Source organism: Marmota monax, unplaced genomic scaffold (genome assembly GCF_021218885.2).
Source record: "Marmota monax isolate L192 unplaced genomic scaffold, Marmota_monax_Labrador192_F-V1.1 WCK01_AAM20220418_F8-fsc00259, whole genome shotgun sequence".
NCBI lineage: Eukaryota > Metazoa > Chordata > Mammalia > Rodentia > Sciuridae > Marmota > Marmota monax.
Genome location: NW_026694482.1, coordinates 651,898 through 676,941, shown reverse-complemented (window position 1 = coordinate 676,941; position 25,044 = coordinate 651,898). Strand labels below are relative to the sequence as shown.

Here is a 25,044-nt window from a genome sequence, read left to right as displayed (position 1 = left end):
GTCCAGCACGGACGACAACCTCCTTCAGCGTATTCACCAACAAAGGGCAGGTGGTTTTATTATCCACAACATCAGATTGAAGGACAGCGTTGCAGGGTGACAATTTCCCATCAGAAAGAAACAACCCTTTGCCTTCTGCTTTTATAACCTTCAGAACCCAGGAAATGGGCTTGAATTCCCAGCAAGAAGGACAGAGGCTTAGGGTCAGCGGAGTCTAGGCAAGGGAGAGGACACCTGAGCCGGTGTGTGGGCAGGTGATGGACAGCGTTAGCCTCCCAGGGGGCTCAGGCATAGTCCCTTCTAGAATCAAGTCACACTGACTTTTTAATTCCTTTCAACAGAATGACGTTGCCCAGTCTCTCTGACATTCCAGGAAATGTCATTCTGGAGATCTATAGTTTCCAACTTCATAGAAATGGACTTTTATTTGCAGTATGGCATACTAAGAGCACGTCCCCAGCGGGTGGCCTGGGTGGAAGTGAATGGGTATGTACTAGGTCCCGGGAACAGAGCCTGACTCCCAGCTAAGTCCTCCAACACTGAGAACCCCTGCAGATAAACACCAATAATGGCATTTTAAACCAATGTGAGAAAAGTTACTGGCCAAGCTCTCTGGTAAATTGTTCACTTCCCCTTTTTGCAGTGCTGGGGATCAAACCCAGGGCCTCATGAATGTTAGGCAAATGCTCTACCACTGAGCTGCACCCCAGCCCTGGCTTGTTCACTAAAGCAAGCAGTGAGTCAACCCTAGCAGCAAAATCTGTTCTCTGGACTCAGAGTAAACAGCTGGCACTAAAGACTTACAGTTGGAGAAGGCTCTGGCAAGCTGTGGAAATCTTTGTGCTTCCCGTTCACTTCCAGCAACTTCATGTGGGTATGTCTCCCTTCGATGAATGCTACATAGTCCTTGAAATGATTGCAAGGGCCAGCGATGACGCTCATGAAATTGAGAAGGTAACTTAAGTATTCCAAAAAAGAGGGTTTCACTCTGTGAAAAATAGTAAGAAGAAAGTTGAAAACTCTCTAGTCTTTGATTTTCCTCTCGGAGGTGCAGGTGAGCGAATCCTGAACACAGTCGTTATCTCTGTGGATGACTAAAGGTGACAAGCCCTTTCCTGGGGCAATCCAGCAGGAGAAGAAAATTAAAGAAATACAAACAGGAAAAGAAGAATCAAACTATTTCTGTTTGCTGATGACATGATCCTATATGTAGGAAACCCCCGCCCCCCCCCAAAAAAAACAAACCTCCAGCAGACTTCTAGAACTGATAATCAAATTCAGTGAAGTTTCGAGATGCATGATCAACACACAAAATTCAAAGAAACCAAGAAAACGATTCCATTCACATTAGCCTCAAAATAAAATAAAAGGCTTGGGAATAAATCTGACTAATGAGGTGAGACACCTCTACAGTGAAAATCATAAAACAGTGAAGAAAGAAATTGAAGAGCACCTTGAAGATGGAAAGGCCTACCATGTTCATGGATAGTAAAATTCATATCGTCACAATGGTCATATTGCCAAAGGCAACCTACAGACTCAGTGCAGTCCCCATCTAGATAACAATGTCACTCCCTACAGAACTTAAACTTACATGGGAGAACAAGAGATCCAGAGGAGCCAAAGCAATGCAGAGCAACAAGACTGAGGATAGAGGCACCCCGATACCTGACCTCGAATTATACTACAGAGCCACAGTCACAAAAACAGCAGAGCACCTGGCATGAGAGACAGACAGGAAGACCAATGGAGCAGACCAGAAGGCACAGAGACAAATCCCATGAACACAGTGATCTGGTTCTTGACAAAGGTGCCAAAGAGTAAGTTGGAAAAGAGACAGCCCCTGGTATGGTGCTGGGAAAACTGGATATCCATGTGGAGAAGAACAAAAGTAGGTCCCTACCTGTCACCGTGCGCAAAAATCAACTCAAAGTGGGTCAAAGACCTGCAAATTATACTACAAACAGTGCAACTGCTAGAAGAAAACAGGTAACACTCCAGCACATTAGCATGGACACCAACTTCTTTAATAAGACTCCTAAAATTCAAGAAATGAAACCAATAATCAATAAGTGGGACAGCATTAAATTAAAGAACTTCTTCACAGCAAGGAAAACCATGAAGAGCATTGAGAGAGCACAGAATGGGAGAAAATCTTTGCCAGCTGCTCTTTCAACTATGGGCTCATATATAAAGATCTCAAAAACCTTAAAACCAAAAAAACTAATAATCCACTTAATAAATGAGTGAAAGATCTAAAGAGACATTTCTCAAAAGAAGAAATACAAATGGTCAAAAAAGTATAGGAAAAAGTGTTGAACATCTTTAGCAACCAGGGAAATGCAAATCAAAAACTACACTGAGATTTCCTCTCACCCAAGTCAGAACGGCAGTCACCAAGAATACAAATCATGGTAATTGCTGGCCAGCTCGTGGGGAAAAGATACATTTATACATTGTTGGTGAGACTGCAAATTAGTACACTTTGGAAAGCCATATGGAGATTTCTCCAAAGACTAGGAACCACCATATGACTCTGCTATCCCACTCCTTGATATTTATCCAAAAGAACTAAAATCGGCATACTGTAATGACGCATGCACACCAATGTGTATCACAGCGCGATCCACAACAGCAAGTTATGAAGCCAGCCCAGGTGTCCATCAGTAGATAGATGATAAATAAAATGTGGTCTACATACACGTGGTGTTCTACTCAGCCATGAAGAAGAGTGAAATTGTCATTTGCTGGTAAAGGGATGGAACTGGAGAATATCATGATAAGGGAAATAATCCAGACTCGGAGAGCCCAGGGTCAAAGGTTTTCTCTCATGTGCAGAAGCCAGAGAGAAAACAGGAATAAAAAAAAAAAAAAAAAAGGAATCTTGCAAAACTAAAAGGGAGAACAGCAGGGTAGAAGCAGGGGACCAAGGGGAGAGAGGAGGGGAGAGGAGGGGAAGGGGAAGAAGAGAGGAATAAAGTTGACCAAATTACGCTATGTGCCTATGTGAATATGTCACTGTGCATTTCAATTTTATATGTAACTATGATGAACCAATTAAAAATAAATAAATAAAAGGAAGACCAATACAGGGCAGGGGGAGGAAGGGAGGAAGAGAAAGGTTAGTACTGAGGATTGAAATGGAGAAACCTGTCATACGCGTTTATGACTATGTTGAAACGAACCTCACTTATTATCTATAACTACAAAGCTCCAAACTTTAACTTAGTTTTTAATTTTTTAAAAGTTGAAAACTCCTTGGTCTCCAGTCTTTCTTCAGAATGTGCAAATAAGGAAATCAGGGAAGAGAGCAACCTTGTTCAAAGCACCCACTGACCAGGCAGGTGGTCAGAACAGGCTCAGGGCTCTGTGGCGCCCTCTGCTGGTCACAACTGTAACTGCCCAGGGCTGGGCCTGGGGCAGAAGCTACTGGGAGGCTGGGAGATGCTTTTTTCTATCACCCTTATCTGTCTACATCACAAAATGAAGGTAAAAGCGCCTCAGGCAGGGTGAGAACCTGACCTAATGTGAGTCTGTGAGTTGACTGGGATGCTCCGAAAAGGGAAAACTCTCCAGGTTGCCAAAATAAACCCAAAACAAATGATGGGTGGAACCAGTTTCCACTTGGAAGAAGCCACACAAACTAGTGCAGCGAGTCTGCTGACTGCTTTGGCATCCAGACGGAGGCCCTGAATAACAGGCCAGGGAGGTGGCAGGGAAAATCTGGTGAAAACAGTTCTACTTAAGGCTTCGGGGCAGCTGGGAGTCACCGGGAAAGGCGTTCTGAAACTCCCCAGCTACCCCGCGCTGCGGCTGTGCCCCATCTCCTGGGTACCCCCAGAGGTGTAGTGGAGACGGAATCCACTAGAATCGTCCAAAGGTTCTCCGCGGCTTCCACACCACAGTTTCTCAACGAGGAAACCACCTGGGCCGCCTCCCCTCCCTCGGTGGGCTCCGGGTACCCTCCTAGCCCACACTGGGCAGCTTCTCTGTCCTCAGCCCACTGAGCCTTTGTCGACCCATGTCCATGCTGCTCTCCTGTCCTGGGGGCTCCTTCCCTCTACACCACCCCTTTCACCTGCACTGGCCAAGGCCCACCTGCACTGGCTGCCTCCTGGTGCCCAGCCCAGGCCCATTTCTCCTGTCCCACCTCCTCTCTCTTTGGCACACTGATGTGGTGGACAGATAACGGTTCACAGAGGGCCCCAGACACATGCCCATGGAAAATAACTCCAGAGCAGACAAAACGACTTTGGTGAAGGAGAATCTTTCAGGACTAATAAGTTAAAGATTCTTTTACTCCTTGACCTAACAATCCACTTCTGGGAATCGGTCCTACAGCTAGACTCAAACACATTTAAAATAATCCACGTGGGATTCCTCAGAACACTTGGAATGGAACCACCATTGGACCCAGGTATCCCACTCCTCAGTCTATACCCACAGGAATTAAAGTCAGCGTACTACAATGACGCAGCCACATCAATGTTTATAGCAGCTCAACTCACAATAGCTAAGCTGTGGAACCAAGTTAGGTGCCCTTCAACAGATGAAGGGATAAAGAAAATGTTATACACACACACACACACACACACACACCAGAATATTACTCAGCCACAAAGAAGAATAAAATTATGGCATTTTCTGGTAAATGGATAGAACTGGAGACTATCATGCTAAGTGTAATAAGCCAATCCCCCAAACCAAAGGCCACATGTTCTCCCTGATATGTGGATGCCACCATACAATAAAGGGGAAGGTGGAAGAATAGAAGTTCATCGGAATAGACAAAGGGGAATGAAGGGAAGGGAGGGGGCACGTGAATGGGAAATAAGGACCTGACTTCCCTATGTTCATATATTAATACATGACCAGTGTAACTCCACATCCTGTACAACCACAAGAATGGGATCCTAATTAGAGTAAATCATATTCCATGTATGTATAATATGTCAAAATATACTCCACTATCATGCATATCTAAAAGAACAAATAAAAAATAAAAAATAGATAAAATTTTTTAAAAAATAATCCATGTACAAGGTTATCCATCACTGATTGCTTGTCAAAGCCAAAGATTGGTAGGCAATCCAAGCATCCATCAATAGATCTGATAAATAAACAATATTCATAGTATAGAATTAATATACAGATATTACAAAACTGAGGACGATCTCTATAAATACCGATTTGCAGAGGACTGTAAAACATATCAACCTACTTTACTGCAAGTCGATGTTGCTCAGCAGAAAGGTCTTCAGCTCTTCGACCTAATCCTATTTAAAAAAAAAAAAATAGAAATACGACCTTTAAAGTGAAGTAGATAGCTCATCTTAACCAGTCTTACTGAACTCATTTGAAAAAGGCAAATTATTTTTGCTTCATAAATCATCAAGCCCCTGGTTTTTATTTTATAAAAATCCCTGGGAGCATGTGGCTTAGTGGTGGAGCACGGGCTCAGCATGCACTAGGCCCTGGGTTCTATCCCCAGCATGGGGTGGGCGGGTTCCCTGGGTCAGAGAGCTGCCCAGGAGCCTAGGTGAAGAAGGAAAGTCTCTGCAGGTTCCAAAGACAGGGAGCCTTCTGAGCTTTTCTGTTTAATTTGCATACCATGAGCCAGACCCCAGAGGGACCCAGAACACCCTGCCCCTCCTCCACTGGGGGTTCCTTCCCCTGTATGACGTCACTGCGGAGGCAGAGAAACAAAACTGCCCCTCGCAGACTGCACCGTGTAAACACCTCCCTGGTTAGGCTGGCTGAGGTCCTGAAATGAGCTGGGGGCAGAAAACGGATCCAGAGGGAATAGAAATGGGACTTCCCTTTTCCAGCAAGAGTAGAAAGGTCACCCCCATACAAGGAAGGCACAAAGAAATGGCTAGATTTCTTCTTAAAACCTACCCTTGGCAGAAAACCTTCCAACCCAAGGACGAGTGCGCCCTATAAAATGGCCGTGTTGACTGGAGAGAAGTCACTGAAGGGTTACGAGCAAGAAGTCAACTGTGGGACTGCCTGTCCTGCTAAGGCTGGTGACGGTCACCAACCACGAAGGAACTGCAGCGCGCCTCAGAGAGGGCAGAGCGTCTCTGGAGTGTCCTTGTTCCTCCCACACACGAAGAAGAAAAAATGAGGCCAATAATCACTTAACGCACACAAGGATGTCCCGGAAAGTGAATGTGGTGGGTGAGAACACTTTAAAAATTAAATTTAGGCACAAAGTCCATTTAGAGAAAAAAAAGAAGAAACAGTGTTTAAAAAAAAAAAAAGAAAAAGAAAGAAAAATCTCTTCATTTTTTCCCCCTAAGATCTCAACTAATAGTACCATCTAGCAACCCGAGTGGCACTGACGTCAGCTGTTGGTCTGGGCTGCTGCTCAGTCTGCAGGGCTCCTCTCATCCGGCCCTTACGAGCCTCCCATCCGGGAGACCTCTCGGTGCTGGGCACATAGGACAGGAAGTTCCCCTGGAAAGACTCCATCTTGATCTAAAATGATTCAGTTCTCTACAGCACAACTAGAGCGCCCGGTACGAAACAGGGGACACCGGGTCAGACCAAGTGTCATCAGTTCGGAAGATGGAAGGACTAACAAGAAAACCAGCTCCTGGAGACAACCCTCTCCACCTGTCACCCAGTGAAGACACCCGACAGTCAAGTGCACCGGCCGGAGCTGCACAATCCACAGAAGGTGGTTTTAGCAATCACACCTGGCACCTCGTAAAGCCAGGTAGAGATCTTCCCTCCAACTGAAAATACCCTCCTCCCTTCCCTGGGTCCCAGTAAGAACAGTGTAAATTGCATTTGCTGGAAAAACGACAGATTTTTCCTTCTCCCAATTTCTTTAAATTTTTTTAATTGCCATTGGACTTAAAAGGTACTGGACACAATACCTTTGTTTTATCTTTATGGGGTGCTGAGGATTGAACCCAGTGCCTCACACATGCCAGGCAAGTGGTCCACCATTGAGCCATAACCCCAGCCCTTCTCCTGGCTTTTTATAGGGTCAGGCTAATCTCATTAGATGATTTTTCAAGATGATTATCCATTAAATGATTTTCCATCAAAAGAAAAGATCTACTATCAAAAAATGATTAAACATCCAATGCTGTTTAATTTTTTATTTACCTTATAAGCTTTTTGGAGACTAAACCAAAGCAAAAAGGTTGCCATTTCTTAAGCAATTTGGAAATGAATTTAGAGAGAATCACAGATTTTTAAACACTGCAAACACAAACAGAGAACCCACTGTTCCCGGAGTGAATATTTCAGCACATTTAGACTACAGATTCCCCAGGGAGTGGAGGGTGGTGAGTAGGACGGGTTAAAGAGACTTGGAAAGTTAGAACACGAGGTGGCAAGGTCCTCGGGCACTTGTCTAAACCCTGGGGCACACAAAGGAGAGCTCGGAGGGCCACAAGGAGGGTGGTTGTTCTCACCATCATGGACTTGGAAAGCCAGGGTTGTGATCTTCTGAGTGATGATCATCAGAGGCCTAGAAGAAGATGGAAAGGTCAAGATGGAGAAAACACCTCTGGGGGAAGCTGTGATCCTGTTTCTTTGTGTGGTGGTTTTTCATCTTGCAATTTATTCAATAAAATCTAAAAACGGGGCATGCACAATATTCAGTTTGTATTTCCCTTCCAAATCGCATTAAATAAGTAGATGTAATGACACTGAATAAGGAGTCACACTAGAGGGTCTCTTGAGAGCGAGGCCCCAGGACCAGAACCACCACATGGGCCTCACCTGGAGCGACTCAGCGACACCCCACCTGATCCGGGAATCTATTTGACAAGATGGCCTCCAACACACACCAACATGGAAAGCGCTGGCTGGGGAGATGCCTAACCTGGCTCCCCCTGGAGAGACAGACCTGCACAGTCGTGTGCCACATCGTGACGTTTCGGTCAACAGTGGTCCCAGAAGATTAAAGTGGAGCTGAGAAACTCCGTCTCCTTGGTGACGTCACAGTCGTCACAAAGCCATAGTGCAACGTGTCACTGGCATGTCTGTGGTGATGCCGGTGCAAACCTGTCTAGATGTGTTAAGTGCACACACACCTGCCCCGTGCTACAGTGGCCCAGTGGGGTCAGCACAGTGGCATTCTGTACAGGCTCACAGCCCTGGAGAAAGAGGCTCTACTACATGGCCTAGGGGTGCAGCAGGCTAGACCATCTAGGTTTGCGTGTGTGCACCCTCGCATTCACACAGCGACAAAGCCACCCAGTGAGACATTTCTCAGAACGTGCTCCCACGTTAAATGGCACATACCTGCCTTTCCACCCAACTGTGTTCCCACAGCCTTTGCTCTATTAGAGGCAATTCTCCCATCTTTTACATGGTAAAAGTCGTGTTTGTAAAATGCAGCTCTCAGTAAACAAACCATTTATTGACAAAAATAGTGCCAACCTTAAGTTGGTAAGAGTCGTCGAATAAATCTTGCCTCAGAAGCGGCACGCATGTCGGAAAGAATGCTAGCACAAACGAGTGAGGCCAAGAAAGGTCTCCTTAACAAATTGCGAGGGGGACAACTGGATGTCCACATTAAAAGATCAAAAACAATTCAAAGATGAATCCCAGACCTAAATCTAGGAACTGAAACTGCCAAACTTTTAGGAAAAAAAACATAGGTATAGATCTCATGACCTCAGATATAGGCACCGGTTTTTTAGGTATAATATCAAAAGCACAAGCAACAGAAGAAAAAATAGATTTCATGGAGATATACCTCCAAGCCAGTAAAAATATTTCACAGAATGCAAAAAAAAAAAAAAATGCAAATCATACACCTGACTGGAATATATGAAGAACTCTCACAACCTACTAGAGAAATAACTTTCAAATGAAAAAAGAATGAGTGGCTATTTCTCTAAAAACATACACAAATAGCCAATAAGCAGCTTTGTGTTGAAAAGATGCCCAACAATAGTTATGGATAATCAATTAATGGATATGTCAGAGACAGGAAGATTGAAACCACAACCTCACAACCACAATCACATTGTGAGACACAACCACACAAGCACTAGGAAGGCTAGGATCCACAACACAGACAGCAGCAGGTGTTGACAGGAATCTGGAGACACTGGAGCCTCACGTGCTGCTGGCAGAAATGTTAATGGTGAAGCTGCTGCAGAAACAGTCTGATAGTTTCTCAAAAGTTAAACAGAGTTACCTAAGGATATAGCAATTCAACTGCTAGATATACACCCCTGAGAAACGAAAATACGTCCACAAGAAAGCATGCATGTGCATGTTCAGAGAACATTACTGACAACAGGCCAAAGAAGTAATCCAAATGTCCATCAACTGATGGTTGGGTACATGAATTGTGCTATGTCCATACAATAGAATAGTATATAGCAGTAAAAAAGGAAGGCAGACACACACAAAAAATCACCAGCTCTATGATTCTATATATACATTAAATGTCTAGAATAGGGTTATCCATGGAAAAACAAAGTAGACTGTGGTTGTGCAAGGCTGAGGGAAGTGGGCAGAAAAGAGGTATGACGGCTGATACACACAGGTTTCTTTAGGTAGGTGATGAAAATGTAAATTTAATTACGGTCGTGGCTACACTTTGTTAATTCACTGGGTGAGAATGCTAAAAACCACTGGATTGTATATTTCAAATGATATAAATTCTACCTCAACAAAGCTATCATAAACGTCTTTAAGGGAGCTAGGTGCAGTGGCACATGCCCCTAGTCCCAGCTACTGAGGAAGCTGAGGCAGGAGGATCTCTTGCTCAGGAGTTCGAGGCTAGCCTGGGCAACACAGCCAGACCCAGTTTCAAAAGAAAAGGAAAAGTGGCACCTGGTTTTCCATTTCCCCTGGTTTAGAACTTGTAATACGCCTTCACTCTTGTCAAAGTTCCTTCAGGTGTTATAACAAAACAGCACTCACTGGGCGCTTGCAAATGGTGGACTGTATTCTCCCAGTCCTGGAGCCTGGAAGTCCTAGGCCAGCTGGCAGACCCAGAGCCTGGTTGAGGGCCAGCTTCCAAGACGGCTGTCTTCCGTCACCTCACAGGGAGGAAGGGCAAAGGCTCTCTGCAGCCCTTTTAACAAGGGCACTAACCCCACGCAAGAGGGCTCCACCCTTGGACCCAGGGCCCGCAGCCCAATGCCTCAGCATTGAGGGCGAGGATTCTGACATGACCTTAGAAGGGGACACAAGCCACTGGGCTGTTGCACTGCCCAGGAGATGAAACCCCACAGCTCTGACTGCATGCTCTCCTTCACACCCTCAGCCTTAGTCTGGTTTTCTGACTTCTATGCTTACGGCTTCTTGCTGGATTTGCTCTCTTTGCACCCTAAGGACAGACGGCCTGTTATTTGTAAGGCTGAGGGTTTGACCCACATCTTATCACAGTATCCTAGATCCACAGGATGCTCCACAGCGTCCAGCAGGCCACGTGCAGCAGTGAGGGAGGACGTGGCCGGACCCAGCCATCTTTTGGCCAAATATGACAAGTGTCAACTACATTCACCCCTTCTCTGTGAGTTCACTGGCTTGTCTAGTTCTGCTCATTCCAATTCTTATTTTCCATCCCTTTAAAATAATAAGCATGTAATAAGTAAGTCATGCATATGCACTAACAAATAAACCACTTTGAATAAGTTGTCAACAACTACCCTTGGAAATCTTCACCTTTACACCTAACCTGACATCTCCTTGGCAAAAGTCCGATGGCCAATGGCTACCACTAAAACAAGATTCCTAACGTTGGGCTGAGGCTGGGGCTCAGTGGCAGAGCGCTTGCCTAGTGCGAGTGAGGCACTGGGCTGGATCCTCAGCACCACCTAAAAATAAACACGTAAAGTAAAGGCGTGTGTCCATCTACAACAGCAACAAGAAAGATCCAAAAGATGCAAAATCCCTAATGTCGAGCAAGATGTTGAAAGAAGGGGGCAGCCTGCCCAGGGGAGGAGGGAAGGGCCTCTCTGCATGTCCTGCCAGAATGGGCGAGAATGACCAACAAGGCCACCAGGACACTCGGTCTGGTGTCTCAGGAGATGCTCCTCAGTGATGCTCACCCGGACCACACTCTCACCCCGAAGAAGAAAAGAAAATCCTGCTCTTCCAGAAAACTGAGGTGCTGGTCCCAGGAATAAGGGCTACACCAGGGCTCTGTGCACGGCCAAGTGGGTCTCACAGACCAACGGGACTCTGTGGCTCACCCTCTGCTGTCCAACAAGGCCTCGGACTCGGCACCCGGACCCGGCTGAGCTGCTTTTCTTAAAGGGACTCCCTGTAAGCAACGCATTCAAGGCAGTTTTCAAATCAGGCTTCAAAGCATGATGGTTTTCTTTCTAATACCTTGTGCCATTTTTTTGTTTTTGTTTTGTTTGGAAGTTTGGAAACCCTAGGAACCATTCTTCCTCACACAAAACCCAGCACATAATTTTTAAAATGTGTGGTGGGCTCTCTGGCAATCGCTCCATTTGTGAACCAATTAAGTGTCTACGATGTATTTAATTCATAACTTCCTTCTTAGGACCCCCAAATTGATACATCAAAAAAGAGAGATAATGTATTGGGTTAGCCCACCTTTCTGTCTCTGTAGAAATACAACATTATTGCCCCCTGTCTGGAGAGAAAACGAATTCCATGTCTGGGAAACATCCACCAGTCCAGGTCAGACCCAGGCAGGACTTCCAGGCCCCCAGCTGGGGAGCAGCACCCAGGCCGGAGGTGCTCCCGCAGAGGCCACGCCTCCCTTGGGCTGCGCCAGCCAATGAATGAGCAGCGCCTGGATACTTAGACCACGCCCTCCAAAGCCAGGCAACTCCTCTGCGCTGGGAACTTAGCAGCAGGACTCCACAGACGGTGGCAAACTAGAACCCTGCAGCAGTCCAGGAGCTCCCTCCCTTCCTGCCTCCTCTCGGGAGTCAAGCCTGCATCTCAGTCTCATGGCTGCCATTCCCCTGAAAGGTTTTCTCCAACAAACCTCACACATCTGTTCCCATCCTGGCATCTGCTTATGGGGGATCCGGACCAATGCGACGGTAGTACTGAGCCCCGACTGCTGTATCAAAAATACTCATGTTTCAGGACGAAATCTGTGCCTCTGGATCTACGTAAAAACCATACTGTTCATGACTTAGAAAGGAAAAAAAAAACAGTTATGTCTCAAATATCGTCACACCTCATCCAGTCTGTATTTCAACACTATATTGTTTCTGATTTAAATATCCAAAGAAGTTTCTGACAAGTTAAGTAAAAACGAATAACTCACATGTGATCATGAATTTATAAAACACAACGCTCTAGTAACCTGTGATAAAGCAGATCGAAAAGCCACAAATTAGAACTCAAACCTGTTCACTGAAAGCAACAGCTTAGAAACCCTACATACTCACTTTTCCGTGGGTGTTAGGAAGAGCACCAACCACACAGCCTTCCCCAGAACAATTCCCCTCTGAGCCCTTTGACTAAAGAATTTCTTTAAATCTATTGAACTGATCAGATACAAAAATGTGGACCCTACAAGTCACGACGACTCAAGAATCAAATCCCTAGAGCCACTCACTGAAGATGAAACTTGAATCCCATCCATGTGGCATCAGAATCTATGTTCCTTTTTGGCAAAAACGCAAATTCCGTACACATGAGCACATGCTCCAAGAACAGAGAGAACAACGGGGGCATTTATACGGGGCTCCTTGATGCAGCCAAAGAACTTCTCCTGCACACAGTGGGGCTGGGCTGCACCTGAGCTGAACTCCGATCTCCGCCTCCTCCTCCTTGGTCTGCACACACTCCCAGTCACAGGCCCTCCCTGCACTTGGCTCCTTGGATTCTCTGACCAACCTGAAACCAAGGGCTGAGGCCAGTGTGGTTGGAGGCAGCCCATCTCCTTTCACTGCAGCAATTCTTTTTCATGATTAAAAAAATAAATAAATAAAATCATAGTTTTCTTCTTAAACCTAAGAATTTTAGTCTAATTTAGGTAAAGAAATATAATGAGGGGCGGGGTGTCTTTCTGGTCTCTGCGGCAGAAGTGAGATGCCGAAGGGAAAGTCATCCTAATAAGGAAAGCATCCTAATAAGACGCACACGTTGCACACGTTGTGCTGTTGCTGTGGCTCCAAGGCCTAGCACCTTCTGGAGTCGAGCTGTGGCGAGTGTGGTTACTCTGCCAAGTGCAAGAGAAAGTATAACTGGATGCCAAGGCTAACAGACAAAATACCACCACCAGCTGGTCGAATGAGGCACCCAAGATTGTACATGGCGGATCCAGGCATGGCTTCCCTGAAGGAAGGACTCCTGAACCCAAGCGGGCAGCTGTTGCAGCCTCCAGTCCATCTTGGGAGTTTCAACAATTAGCCGCCCAATAAATGTTCTGGCTTTTAAAAAGGAAAAGGAAAAAAACAAAGAAATATAATGGGGGAAGACATTTGGCCTTTGGACTGGGGGGACTGGCTTACTCAGCATGATATTCTCCAACTCCAGAGGATGCTGATCCAAAATTAGCCTAGGTACACGTAGGATTGCATGAATGGTGCGACTCTACATTGTGTACCACCAGAGAAATGAAAAGTTGTGCTCCATTTATGTACAATGAATTCAAGTGCATTCTGCTGTCATGTATAATTAATTAGAACAAATAAAATCAAACATAAAAAAGAAAGAAATATAATGGAAGAAATGAAGAAGAAAAACAGATAGATGAAGATGTTTGGAGTAAAAAGAATAAGGACAACCCCAACACACACACACACACACACACACACACACACTTTTCCAAGATTTGACCTCTATCCTTTAGCACTCAACAAAACCACCCAGTGTTCACTTTAACAAGTAACCCACCAGGTACATTCAGTGCCATTTCTGTCTGCAAAATTCAATAGCCCATGACTATAAAAAACTAGAGTGACCTGAAGAGGAAATATGGAATAAGCAAATCTTGAAATTTCTTTGCAAATATCTTTTTTCCATACCGTATAACCCAATTATTTGAACATACTGGGCTTGGGCAAACGGGGTGACCAGAATGTCATAAAGTGATAGAAAAAAACATTGCCCATGGAACAGAGGGCAAAGGTCCCCTCTGGAAAGCAGGCCAGCCAACAGAGTGTCTATTGTCCTCCAAAAAGGTAACAGGAACTACAAGTGGTCACTGTTCCAATAGTCACATTCGATGCAGTTCACTGGAATTTTTAATATGCATGCAAATGTATTTAAATAACATTCCAGGGTTTTCATTATCATAGCAATATAAATAAGTAAAATGAATATTCAAATCATCAATAACGGACCCCCAGACAGAACCTGTCTTAATATTTCATTATTTCCTCTCACTCATTTTCTATGCAACTCCACAAAGAAAAAAAATGGAATCTTGACACATGTCTTTGCCTTGTGGTTTTTATGTAATGGAAGCACGCTGGTACCTTAATCTGATCATTCATCTCTTTTAGATTGTTTTGGGATGCTTCTAGTTTTTCATTACTGACAGCAGTCAAACAGCCTTGTGAAAAATAAAATAAATTTGGCTTCTTTACAGTAATTCAACTACTAAGCATTTAGACTATTATGAGATAGGAACTTTTTGAACACTCTCACTGGAAATTTATGGCAAAATTGCCTTCCAGAGGGTTTTACCAATTTATCCTCCCCCTGGCTGTGTCTAGAGTTTTCATTTCATACTGTTTTCAAAACACACATTGGGCAACTGAACTACCAACGTGAGGGGAGCAATTATCTGCCTGAATCGGGCTGAAACTGCAAAAAGGAAATAGAGTTCTTGCTGCTGCCCTTGGAAGAATCCATTCACAATCACAAACCTAAAAGGAATCAGCTTTATTGCAACTGTTGAGCTTCCCCGGGGAGAACAGCAACCGTGCTGGTGCCTTTCCCAGCCCACAGTCACAGAACAACAGAACAGGCGTTCACCCCTACCTGCACTGATATAGATTATATTAGCAGCACAAATAAAAATGTATTTTACTATTCTCACCAGCCCTGCCCATGGGAACCTGACTACTTTTAGAACGATAAATAAAATTACAAGTTCCTGGAATAGCCTAAAGTACAAGTTTATGTGTTCTCCAAAATTAAAACCATCTATATGTGTTGTTTGACAAAAATCACTCATCACATCCAACGCCATTCGATTCCTGTCTGTGCTCTCACTCTGAAGGTGTGATAAAATGTGCTAAGCACTAAGATTTGCAGACATGCTCCAAAGAGAACAGTTACACATCCAGCTGCTCTGAAATGCCACGTTCCACTTCAAGACACTACTTCACCTCTCCGCAAAATCCTACACATGATATTTCAACTGAAATAAACAGTGAGGTTAGATGAATCCCATTCTGGAAGAGAATCTGCGGCTGCTTGTGCGCTCAAAATGAGAACACACGATAGTACAGAACCTCTCTAATTGGCAATTTTGATTTAAAACATCTTGCCAATTTCCAGGTGGTACGGACCCCTCTATCTGTCAACACAGACACTGGCATACTCCAAGAAGATGGACGTACGTCAGTGAGGCAGTGGGCACCTATGTGATAGGGGAAAATAATGCCATTCAACGTGATCTATGAAAAGATGATAATAAAGACACATCCTCCACGAACTGGATGCCTGGCCACTCAGTGACCAAAGGACTAAACCAGGTGTGATTTTCAGGCAGCAGATGCCTTTTCTTTGTATTCTTTCCTGACAACAGAACCTTTCTAGTTCAAATATTCTGCAGTTTTGTGTGTGACGTCAGAGACTTCTTAATCCAATTTCGAGACTCTGCTTCTGAAAGCGAGGTTGACAGGACCTGATTTCCATCCTCCTGCTGTCAACCCCAAAGTCACCCCATTTCACAAGTATGTTTGTCTGCAAATGCCCTGCACGGTTTTCCTTTTGATACCTGCCCACAATTTTGACTGCATTAAAAAGAAGCTTAAATTACTCAAGCACTTGTGGTTTTGACAAAACGAATGGAAGAGAAGGTATCACAAGGGCAGCCAGAGACAGGGACCGTGGAGGAACAGGAGACAGCCGCAAATACATGAAAAGGTAAAGAATGAGGAACAGTGTGTATGAGTATCCTCCAGCTGCCATAACAAATCATCATGAGCTGGGTGGCTTACAAACACAGAAATCCTTTTCTCACACTTCTGGAGGCTAGAAGTCCAAAACGAAGATGTCAACAGGGTCGGCTCCTTCTGCCGGCTTTGAGGGAGAATCTGTCCCATGCTTCTTCCTGGTTTCTGGTGAATGACAGCAATCCTTGACATTCCCTAGCAGCCGGCTACATCATTCCAATTTCTGCCTCCACCTTCCCACATAATCATCTCCCTGTGGTCTGTCCTTTATGGCCTTCTTACAGGGACATATTGGACCCAATGCATACCCTAATCCAGTATGACATCATCTGAACTAGTTATATCTGCAATGATCCTTTTCCAAATAAGGAAAAAGTCTGAAGGTCTGAGTGAACATGAATTTTAGGGAGATACTTTGTCAACCCAACACAAAATGATATGGCCACATTTTCACTTTCTAGGAGATCTTGAAATCAACATGTGCACATTGATTCTGCAGCTGCTCACTCCCGTCTCTTGCAGACATGCCTGGTATATCCAGGGTTCCTAGTCAGTGTCTGCTGAAGAATGAATGAACAAGGGTCTGAAGCAGGACCCAAGCCTTTCCTTGCAGAGTGGATCTGCTGAATGGCAGCACCTCTGTTACAAAAAAACCCCATCCACTATCTCCAGAGTGATGTCCTCTAGCATTTACTAGGAAGGTGAAATGGCACAGATGCTTGCAAAGCCTCTGAGTGAGGAAATCTGATGCTTACGACACCTTCTCAATCCTTCCGGCGTCTCATCCACATCTCACTCAACAGCAATTACTTTTAATGTGCTCACCCTGCTTTGTGATTCTACAAAGGACCCAATCTAGTTTTAGAACAATCACCATCTTTACTTCCACATCCATCTATCATGAGCTTATATGTAAGTCAAGATGGCTAGCTCTTGTGCATCAACTGGACTTGGGTAAGGGGTCTCCAGACAGCTGGGAGACATTGTTTCTGAGGTGTGTGTGAGGATGTTTCTGGAAGAGATGAGCATTTGGGCAATGTCTAGTCTACCGAGGGCCTGGACAAAATAAAAAGGCAGAAGAAGGGTGAATTTTCTCTCTATCTCTTCCTCTTTCTCTGAGTTGGAACATGCGTCTTCTCCTGCCTTCAGACACGAGGACACCAGGCTTAGACCCTGAGACACACCTGTCTAGGTCTCTGGCTGGTTCCCTCAGCCTGAGACACACCATCAGCTCCTCAGCACCTCTGGGTCTCCAGCTTGCAGACAGCAGATTGGGGGACTTCTTGACAATGAGGGGGGTGCCTCCATCTGCCGGTTACGAACATGCCATACTCCAGCAAGCTGATGACCCTGATGAGCAGGCAAGGGTGGCACTGACCAGTGCGAGCCAGGTTGAGAGGCATCCTGCTGCCCCTGGTCCAAAATGCATGACTCCAACGCAGGTGGAGAGGGTGGCAACCATGGACGCTTTGCAAGGAATCGATCTTTGAGCTGGGTTTTAAGAAATGAAGAAAGAGGTTTCTAGGCTGATGAAGACGGCGAAGGGCTTTCTGATGAGGGGAACTCGAGGCACAGTACTAACCCAGCGTGTGTGGACCATGAGCTTTTTTCCATGTCACGCGTGGGAGCAGGAGGTGGCAGGAAAGCAAGTGGAGATATTCAGGTCCGGATCCCATCTGCTTTGCAGTTGGGAACCTCACTCTGGCAGGTACAGAAAACAGAGACTGGGGAAGGGGCAAAGGGAGGGAAGGACAGCTGCTAGAAGGTGCTGCAGACTCGCAGTGGTCCAGGGGGTGGCTATGGGCACGAGGAGCAGCAGATGGAGTCCAGTGACGACCAGGCTGCTGAATGATCACGCCTGATGACAGAAGCCGCTGTCCAGGAAGGGCCTCGGTGGACACCTGCCTCACCCTTCTGTTCTCTTGCAGAGCCAGCCACTCCATCTGCCTGGAACACCTGTTCTCCTACCTAGAACTCAGTGTCCTTGGCACCTGGCATTGTACCCAGCACATGGGAGACTCAAAAATTGTCGCAGAAATGAATGAATGAACACTGACTGCATGAAAAAGACAGGGTGATGTTCACACGAAACAGGTACTAACGTAGTTTGAGCCAAAGCCAAAGCTTTTTGTTCATCATCCTAACCATAAGCTGTTGGATAATTAGAAGGAGTCTCCTGGAAACATTAAAAAATATGCCAACAAATTCTGTAGTATTTAACTAATTCCCTTATTGAATAGATATTAAGTAGCAAGAAATCCTTTTAATACAGTGGGGCTCTGGGGTGAAAGCAGAGCGTGGAGGTCACTGATTAAACACTATGCAGAGATATGGTTATTTTTAGTAGTATCACTTTCTGGCTATTTTATTATCTTTGTTGCTCCCATACTGTGTTTTATAGCAATGCATGTCACTCAAGAATAAAATCATTTTTGTGAAATTATTTCAGAAAAATTGGGAAGTGTGCTTTTACCATGTGGGGTAGAGACACCCAGATGGAAGAGAAACAGGGAAAATCCCAGCGGCCTGAGGAAGAAAAGAAGCCCAAGCCACAGGGTGAAGATTTAAATGTAACAGTCTGTGTGTCCAAAAGCAACACTCTTTCGCCCTCCTGAGCCTAACTTGGGGGGACAGGTGACCTGCACAATGGCGAAGTTCACACACGTGAGCTGAGTGCAGCCCCTTATTCCAACCTGCTCACCAAGGACTCAACAATTAAGATGCAATCCAGCCACTGAGTTCTCCCTGACCTCAGGCCACCTGCAAGGAACAGAACCAAATCCTTAGGGAAGTAGGTGGATGACCTGCGTGTCACCAGGGGCTGCTCTGCTTACAGCTCATCCTGCAGGATTCATAGAAAGCTGTTCCTCAGCTAACCTCAACAGAACACTGACCATCTGCAGTCCTCACCAGGTGACCAGTTGGGACAAGAGGGCTCCCCCAGGCCAAGGCTGGGGACCTCACACTGTTCCATGCATTGTCCTCTTGGCAGCTGGAGGTCTAGGGGCGTCTCATGGAGGAGACAGGGCAGCCAGGGGACACTCACAAGGTTCAGGCTAACAGCTATTTCAATTCACCAGGAAGAATTTCTAGGTCATTAACCAGAAGGGTGAGCACCAACCCTGCATGACAGGCCTTAGAATAGGGATAGGCAAACTATTTCTATAGAGTTGAATGGTGAATGTTCTGGACTTTGCCAGCTACATGGTTCCACTGCAATGACTCAGCTCAGCCACTGTAGTGACAGAGCAGTCAGGCAGTCAGACAACCCGTCCGTGAGCAAGGTCTGGCCACCCTCCAATGGGACTGCTTAAAAAAAAAACAAAAAACAGGCAGTGGGGCAGAACCCCCAGGCTGTAGCTTGTGACCCTGACCTTACAGCTGAGCATAGTTTATAATCCCACAGAACAACCCAATCTTCAACCTCCATCCTGTTCACACAGCATCTTACCAACTGACTTAACTCACCTGATAATTCTTATGCACACTTGATACATACAGACCCTCCAAGAATGAGTCAAAAGTCCGTAGTCAATCCCTACTCCCCAAACTAAGATACTCACCCCGAAAAATCTGTGGTGAGCACTCCATAGTGAAAGATGTATATTCGGCTGATGTGACATATTGTAAGGTATCCCATCGCCACAAAAAAAGTGTATCTAAGAGCAAAAACACAGAAGAGCAGTTTATTATGCAGACCAACGATGCACTCAGGAAATGTTCTCTTCCTCCTCTCCCTCGCCCTCTACAGGAGAATGGTCAGTCACACCGGGTCCAGCGACATCCCAGGCCATCCTGAGTCCTCACCTCCCCGCCCTCGGCTCTGAGCCCTTCATCTCTTCACCGGGACCACAGTGGTCGCTCGCAGTCCCGACGGCATAATGGAATCAGCGAGGGAGCTCAGCAAACTGGGAATGCCTGGGACCTCCGCCAGCCGTCCTGGTCGAGTGGTACCAGGTGCACATGGCATTCCAACGTGCAGCCAGGACTGGAACCGCTGACCCGTAAGGTCTTGTACTAGGACCCTCCTCTTGACCAACCATCGTGTTCACAGGATAATCTTTACAAAACACAAACCACCACCATACCCCTGACCCCGCCCTTCCTTAAGGCTGGGTTCTCTTGGTATGCATGCCCCTATTTTCCTGCCCCCGCTCTGGCTAATTCTGCACAGGACCCTCCCTACCCACACCTCAGGCTTCGATCACCACTCTGTCCTTGGCACGCCCCAGCTTCCTAAGAGGTGTAAACCAGCAACACACACATAGGCAGACCACACACACAGACACACACGTGCATACATACACACCCTTGTCATTCACAACATTTATCAATTTGTAATAAATTTACCTGATAATGTGTGCAATGGACTGAATATGTGTGTCCTCCCCAAATTCCTATGTTGAAATCCTCTGATGTGTTGGTAGTAAGAAGTGGGCCTTTGAAGGTCCTAGTGAATGGGACTTACGCCCTTATAGAAGGGATCCCGGAGAGCTCTCCTACTCTCTCTCCACCGTGAGATGCAATGAGGATACAGAGATAATTCAGCAGAGCAGGGCCTTCTCTGGACCTGACCATGCTGCCTAACGTCTGGCTTCCAGCCTCCAGAGACAGGAGAAAGAAATGTGTGTTTGCTATGGCACTGTGCCACAGCGGCCTGAGCAGACCGTGACGATCTGAGGAACTACTGTGCCCTTACCTGTGTGTAAGCTACTCGAAGGCAAAGATGGTCATGTGTGTTGGTAAGTGAATAACTACACGAATGCTACTCGTTGTGAAAGTCTCCAGTGGATCCCACTCTCCAGGCAGGTGAAAACTCCCAGACAGCACACGAGTGCTTCACACTCTGCTCTCTAGCTCAGCATTCTCAGCTCACCTGCAGCCGCCTCACGGCCACCTGAGCTCAGTTACCCTGGCCTGCTCCTGTTCCCTGGCTGCACCCTGTACTCATTCCTCGGTCTGCAGCTCCCCTGTCCATCCATCCCACAGGGCATCCGGAAACTCTACTGATCAGATGAGGCTCAGCTCCAATGCCACCTCTTCCCTGTCACTTGGCGTGCTCTTGCTCCACCCACCTCACCCCATGTCCTGCTCCTCAAAACAACATGTTGTTCCACTGTCTGCACTTTTCTAGTGCTACCTGATAACCTACATAATTATAATGCTGAAAGTTATTTACATAGATGTCTGTTTCCCAACGCACTTGACCTTGGGCCTCCCAACCTTGGCTTGACACATAGGAGATTCAGTTACTATTAGTATAAATAAACTGAACTGAACATACTAAATGCTTTTGAATGGTTCAGAGCCCATCAGATACAGACATACACTCATGTGGTCCAACTTTTCCCATAAAACAGGGAAGACGATTATTCTGATATTCAATTATATTGAAATTCACACATTCACATTAAAATAACTCATGAAGATGAGGTCAACCTAGGAAATAGTAAAGTAAGGGTAATAAAAAAATCATTTGGCAGCAAAAAAAAAAGCCTGACAGGAGTGTGAAGGAGCTCTGTAAACTAAATCACTGCATAAGCTCTTTTTACCATTATTTACAAAGATGTTACAGGTTGACCATGCCAGATATGGAAATCTTAAATGCTCCAAAATCCCCAATACTCCAAAATCTAAAACTTTTTGAACATCATGTCACTGCTTAAAAAGTTTCAAATTTTGAAGCTGGGTGCAGTGGCTCATGCCTATATTTCTAGCAACTCAGGAGGCTGAGGCAGAAGAATCCCAAGTTCAAGGCCAGCCTCAGCAACTTAGCAACTTGGCCCTGAACAACTTAGCAAAGCCCTGTCTCAAAATAAGAAATATAAAAGGCCTGGGGATGTGGGGATGTGGCTCAGTAGTTAAGCACCCCTAGATTCAATCCCTGGTTAAAAAAAAAAAAAAAAAAACTTAAAATTTTAAATCATTTCTGATTTCAGATGTTTTTGATTCAGGGTCCTCAACCATTAAAGTCTATTTAAATATTCAAAATTTAAAAAACTCCAAAATTGGAAACACTTCTGTCCTAAGCTTTTGAGGTAAGGAATACCCAACGGGTGCTATACAAAGAGATTTTTTTCCTGCCATGGATTCATCCCAAACCCTTTAAGACAGTAAAGCAAATAGCTAAGGAAACTCTCCCCTCAAGAGCAGCAGGAGGAACAGAATGGACTAGGCCTCCTGCCCTCCAGCACCCATCCCCCTCTCAGCCAGTTCATGAGCCCAAGGCAGAAGCCCAAGGTAGATTCGAAAGGCAGATTCCTCCAGGCCCAGGTCAAATGCAGCCTCCACACCAGCCACTTGTCCTTTGACTCCCACAGAAGTCAGCCTCAGGCTTGAACCTGGCTTGGAGGGAAAGCATGTTCAAGTCAACCATCCCAATAGGCCCTCAGCTATCAAGGTCGGGGCCAGGAGCTGACTCCTAATACAACAGGGTGAAGCATTCAAGCCCCAGCCTGACCTGAAAAATCTAAGGAATCCAGGAGTGGCACAGAAAACACGTATTCTGGAGACAGACTAATCCAAGTTCAAATCCCAGCCCTGGCAAAGGTCATCTGTGGTGTGAGAAGTTGGCAGAGTGATTATTTTAGGAAAGAGGGGTGTGGCAGAGACTGGGCCATGAGCAATGATCCTGTTCCCTTCTTGACCTGCCTGGAGGTTACAGGTGTTTGCTCACTTTGTGAAAATCTGTCAAACTCCACTTACCTGCCTCTCTGAGCTTCCAGTTCCACATCTCAGAAAAATAAAGAAGAAAATATGTATATACATAAAGATCCCAAAGAGTTGTCTTAGAAGGAATATATTTGAAACAAAGAGATACAATGTTCAATACTATGCTGACCAATAGTTTGTGTACTTAAAATAGTGAAATGTCATATGTTTTCAAAGGAGCTTGTCCTGGGATGTGGCACAGAGTAGGGACCAAGAGTAGCACTGTCGTGGCACGGTGCCTCTGTCCTACATTCTGCTCCACTTGGCCCACACCTGGTAAACTGATCCCATGCTTCCTGCCCCACACGGTGGCTTGGGAAGGAGACAGACCTGGCTCCTTTAAGAACTCTCTAAACAAAATCCTGGGTAGCATCAATGCAGAAAAGGGTCAGTTCTAAATGGCAGCAAATGCCAATTCTCTCCTCTTCCCAGCCACTGGACAGAGCTCTGTGGCTCAGGGAAGAGAAAGGAGAAGACACCAAGAATCACTCAACCAGGGTCCTGCAGAGAACTGGTGTCCAAAGTCCCCCAAACTCCACATTTCACAGGTGGGAAATCTCACAGGCAGAGATGCTGTGTGACCTGACTTCCTAACTCACTCCAGGGCCCTTCCCCTGAATTGATAGGAAACAACTTCAGAATTTTTTTTTGTTTTTTAGTTGACACCAAGTCCACCCACTGGGAACTGGGAACCACCTTCCCACACTGGCAACCACCCAAGCAAAGGGAAAGGGAAGGGCTTCTCGGGGCGTCTTTCCTTGTTACTCTGAAGGCAGAGCCTTCTGCCACTGCAAGGGGACTGGGGAGAGAGTCACCCCTGGCTACAAACCTGGGCCCGCGGTGGGATGAATGTGCATGTGAGTCCTCGACCCTCTGAAACGGGGACCGTACCCCGCCAGCCTTACGTAAGTATCGGGAAAGCTGTTAACTCCAATGGGGAGGGAGTTGGAAACATGCAATACAGATCCAGCACCACTATTAATCATACGATTGCCCTCGGAATTCTGTTTAGAAAAAACAAGAAATTTCACACACACCCCACCATCCTTTAAAAAAAATTTATGAGCATTTCATCATATGAAGTATTTCCAACACCCACTCCTTCCAAACTAGAAAACAGATTTCCTATTTCCCTTCTGGAAGGAATGACACTAACTTCTCAAGAAGGCCATTGAAAAGAGAGATGTCGATTCAAATGTCAGAGCTCCCTCGGACACTAAGTAGAATGAAGGTAAAGCTGAAAAGTAGGCAAAAACATTTTCCTCTGAAAACCAGAAATCTACTACAAGTAGCTATAAAATTATATACTGTAAGGATAGATTTTAATGCTTTTAAAAAGAAAAAAGTGCTGACAGTCTTATGAATCAGGGAGTTCACGGAAGCTGAGGAAAGACACGTACTTTTTAGAGATGCCGTCAGAAAAGAAGCCACAAAAGGGTCAGTAACTTTTAAAAGCGCTGCAGTCCCTCGTCCCATAGTCCTCATCGAGCCCTTGCATGTGCCAGGTGCTATTCTAGGTTTTGAGGATACAACAGTGAATGAGAGAGAAGCCTTGGTTTCCACAGAACTTACACCCCCAGTGTCCCCCAAAAGGCAGTCAGCACTGAGTTTCCAGGAAGACCATGGGAAAGAGACCTTGCAAAACACATCCCCACTCGCTGACCATCCAAGCACAGAGCCTTCAAGTAGAATAAATTACTTCTGTACTTTGAAATAAAAATATATACCACAGCAAAACCCCCTTTTTTTTAAGCATACAGCTTAACGAGTTTGGGGTGTACACCCAGAAAACCATCACCCAATCAAAGATGGCGGGACCCACATCACCCATGCCTTTTCTGACCCCTTCTTTGTCTCCCTGCATCACGCCTCCCTAGCAACAACCTCGGATCTTCTGTTACTACAGATTAGTCTGCATTTTCTGGAATTGATCTGTGTGGCTTCCTTCATTCAGCATATTTAACTCCAGATGCGTCCATGCTGTTGCATCCATTCAGAGCTCTCTCCTCTTCATTGCTGGGTAGTCCTGCACCGAGACACCTAACTCGCTTCCAGTTTGGGACTGTCACAAACTGAGCTGCCTAATCCTGATGAACTCTTTCATGCAAGGCCCAATGAGCATCCCGCCTTCTTCACAGAGCCTTCTCTGAAGACCCCCATCCCTCCCTCAGACGTCCTAGAGGAGCTAAGACACACCACCGTGGGAAACCGGGAACTTAGGACTTTGTACATTTCGAAGATCACACGAGAAACTCACCTTGTGTTGCTCAGCCCCAGGGTCTTA

General features: G+C 45.7%; 1 protein-coding gene and 1 pseudogene across 7 annotated transcripts in view; one reads left to right on the top strand and one right to left on the bottom strand.

The window, feature by feature from the left end:
* Mboat1 (membrane bound O-acyltransferase domain containing 1) overlaps nt 1-25,044 on the bottom strand; it is a 156,468-nt gene that overhangs the window by 79,743 nt on the left and 51,681 nt on the right. For 5 of the 7 annotated variants that reach the window (XM_046419126.2, XM_046419121.2, XM_046419127.2 and 2 more), the window contains 4 exons: nt 19,613-19,708; nt 7,431-7,486; nt 5,222-5,276; nt 805-988 (listed from right to left, as the gene is read on the bottom strand). In XM_046419126.2, the coding sequence (XP_046275082.1) occupies nt 805-988; nt 5,222-5,276; nt 7,431-7,486; nt 19,613-19,708 (391 nt within the window). The remainder of the gene's footprint in view (nt 1-804; nt 989-5,221; nt 5,277-7,430; nt 7,487-19,612; nt 19,709-25,044) is intronic. The other 2 variants (XM_058571222.1, XM_046419125.2) reach the window with 2 other exon arrangements.
* LOC124075610 (large ribosomal subunit protein eL37-like) lies at nt 13,009-13,340 on the top strand (annotated as a pseudogene).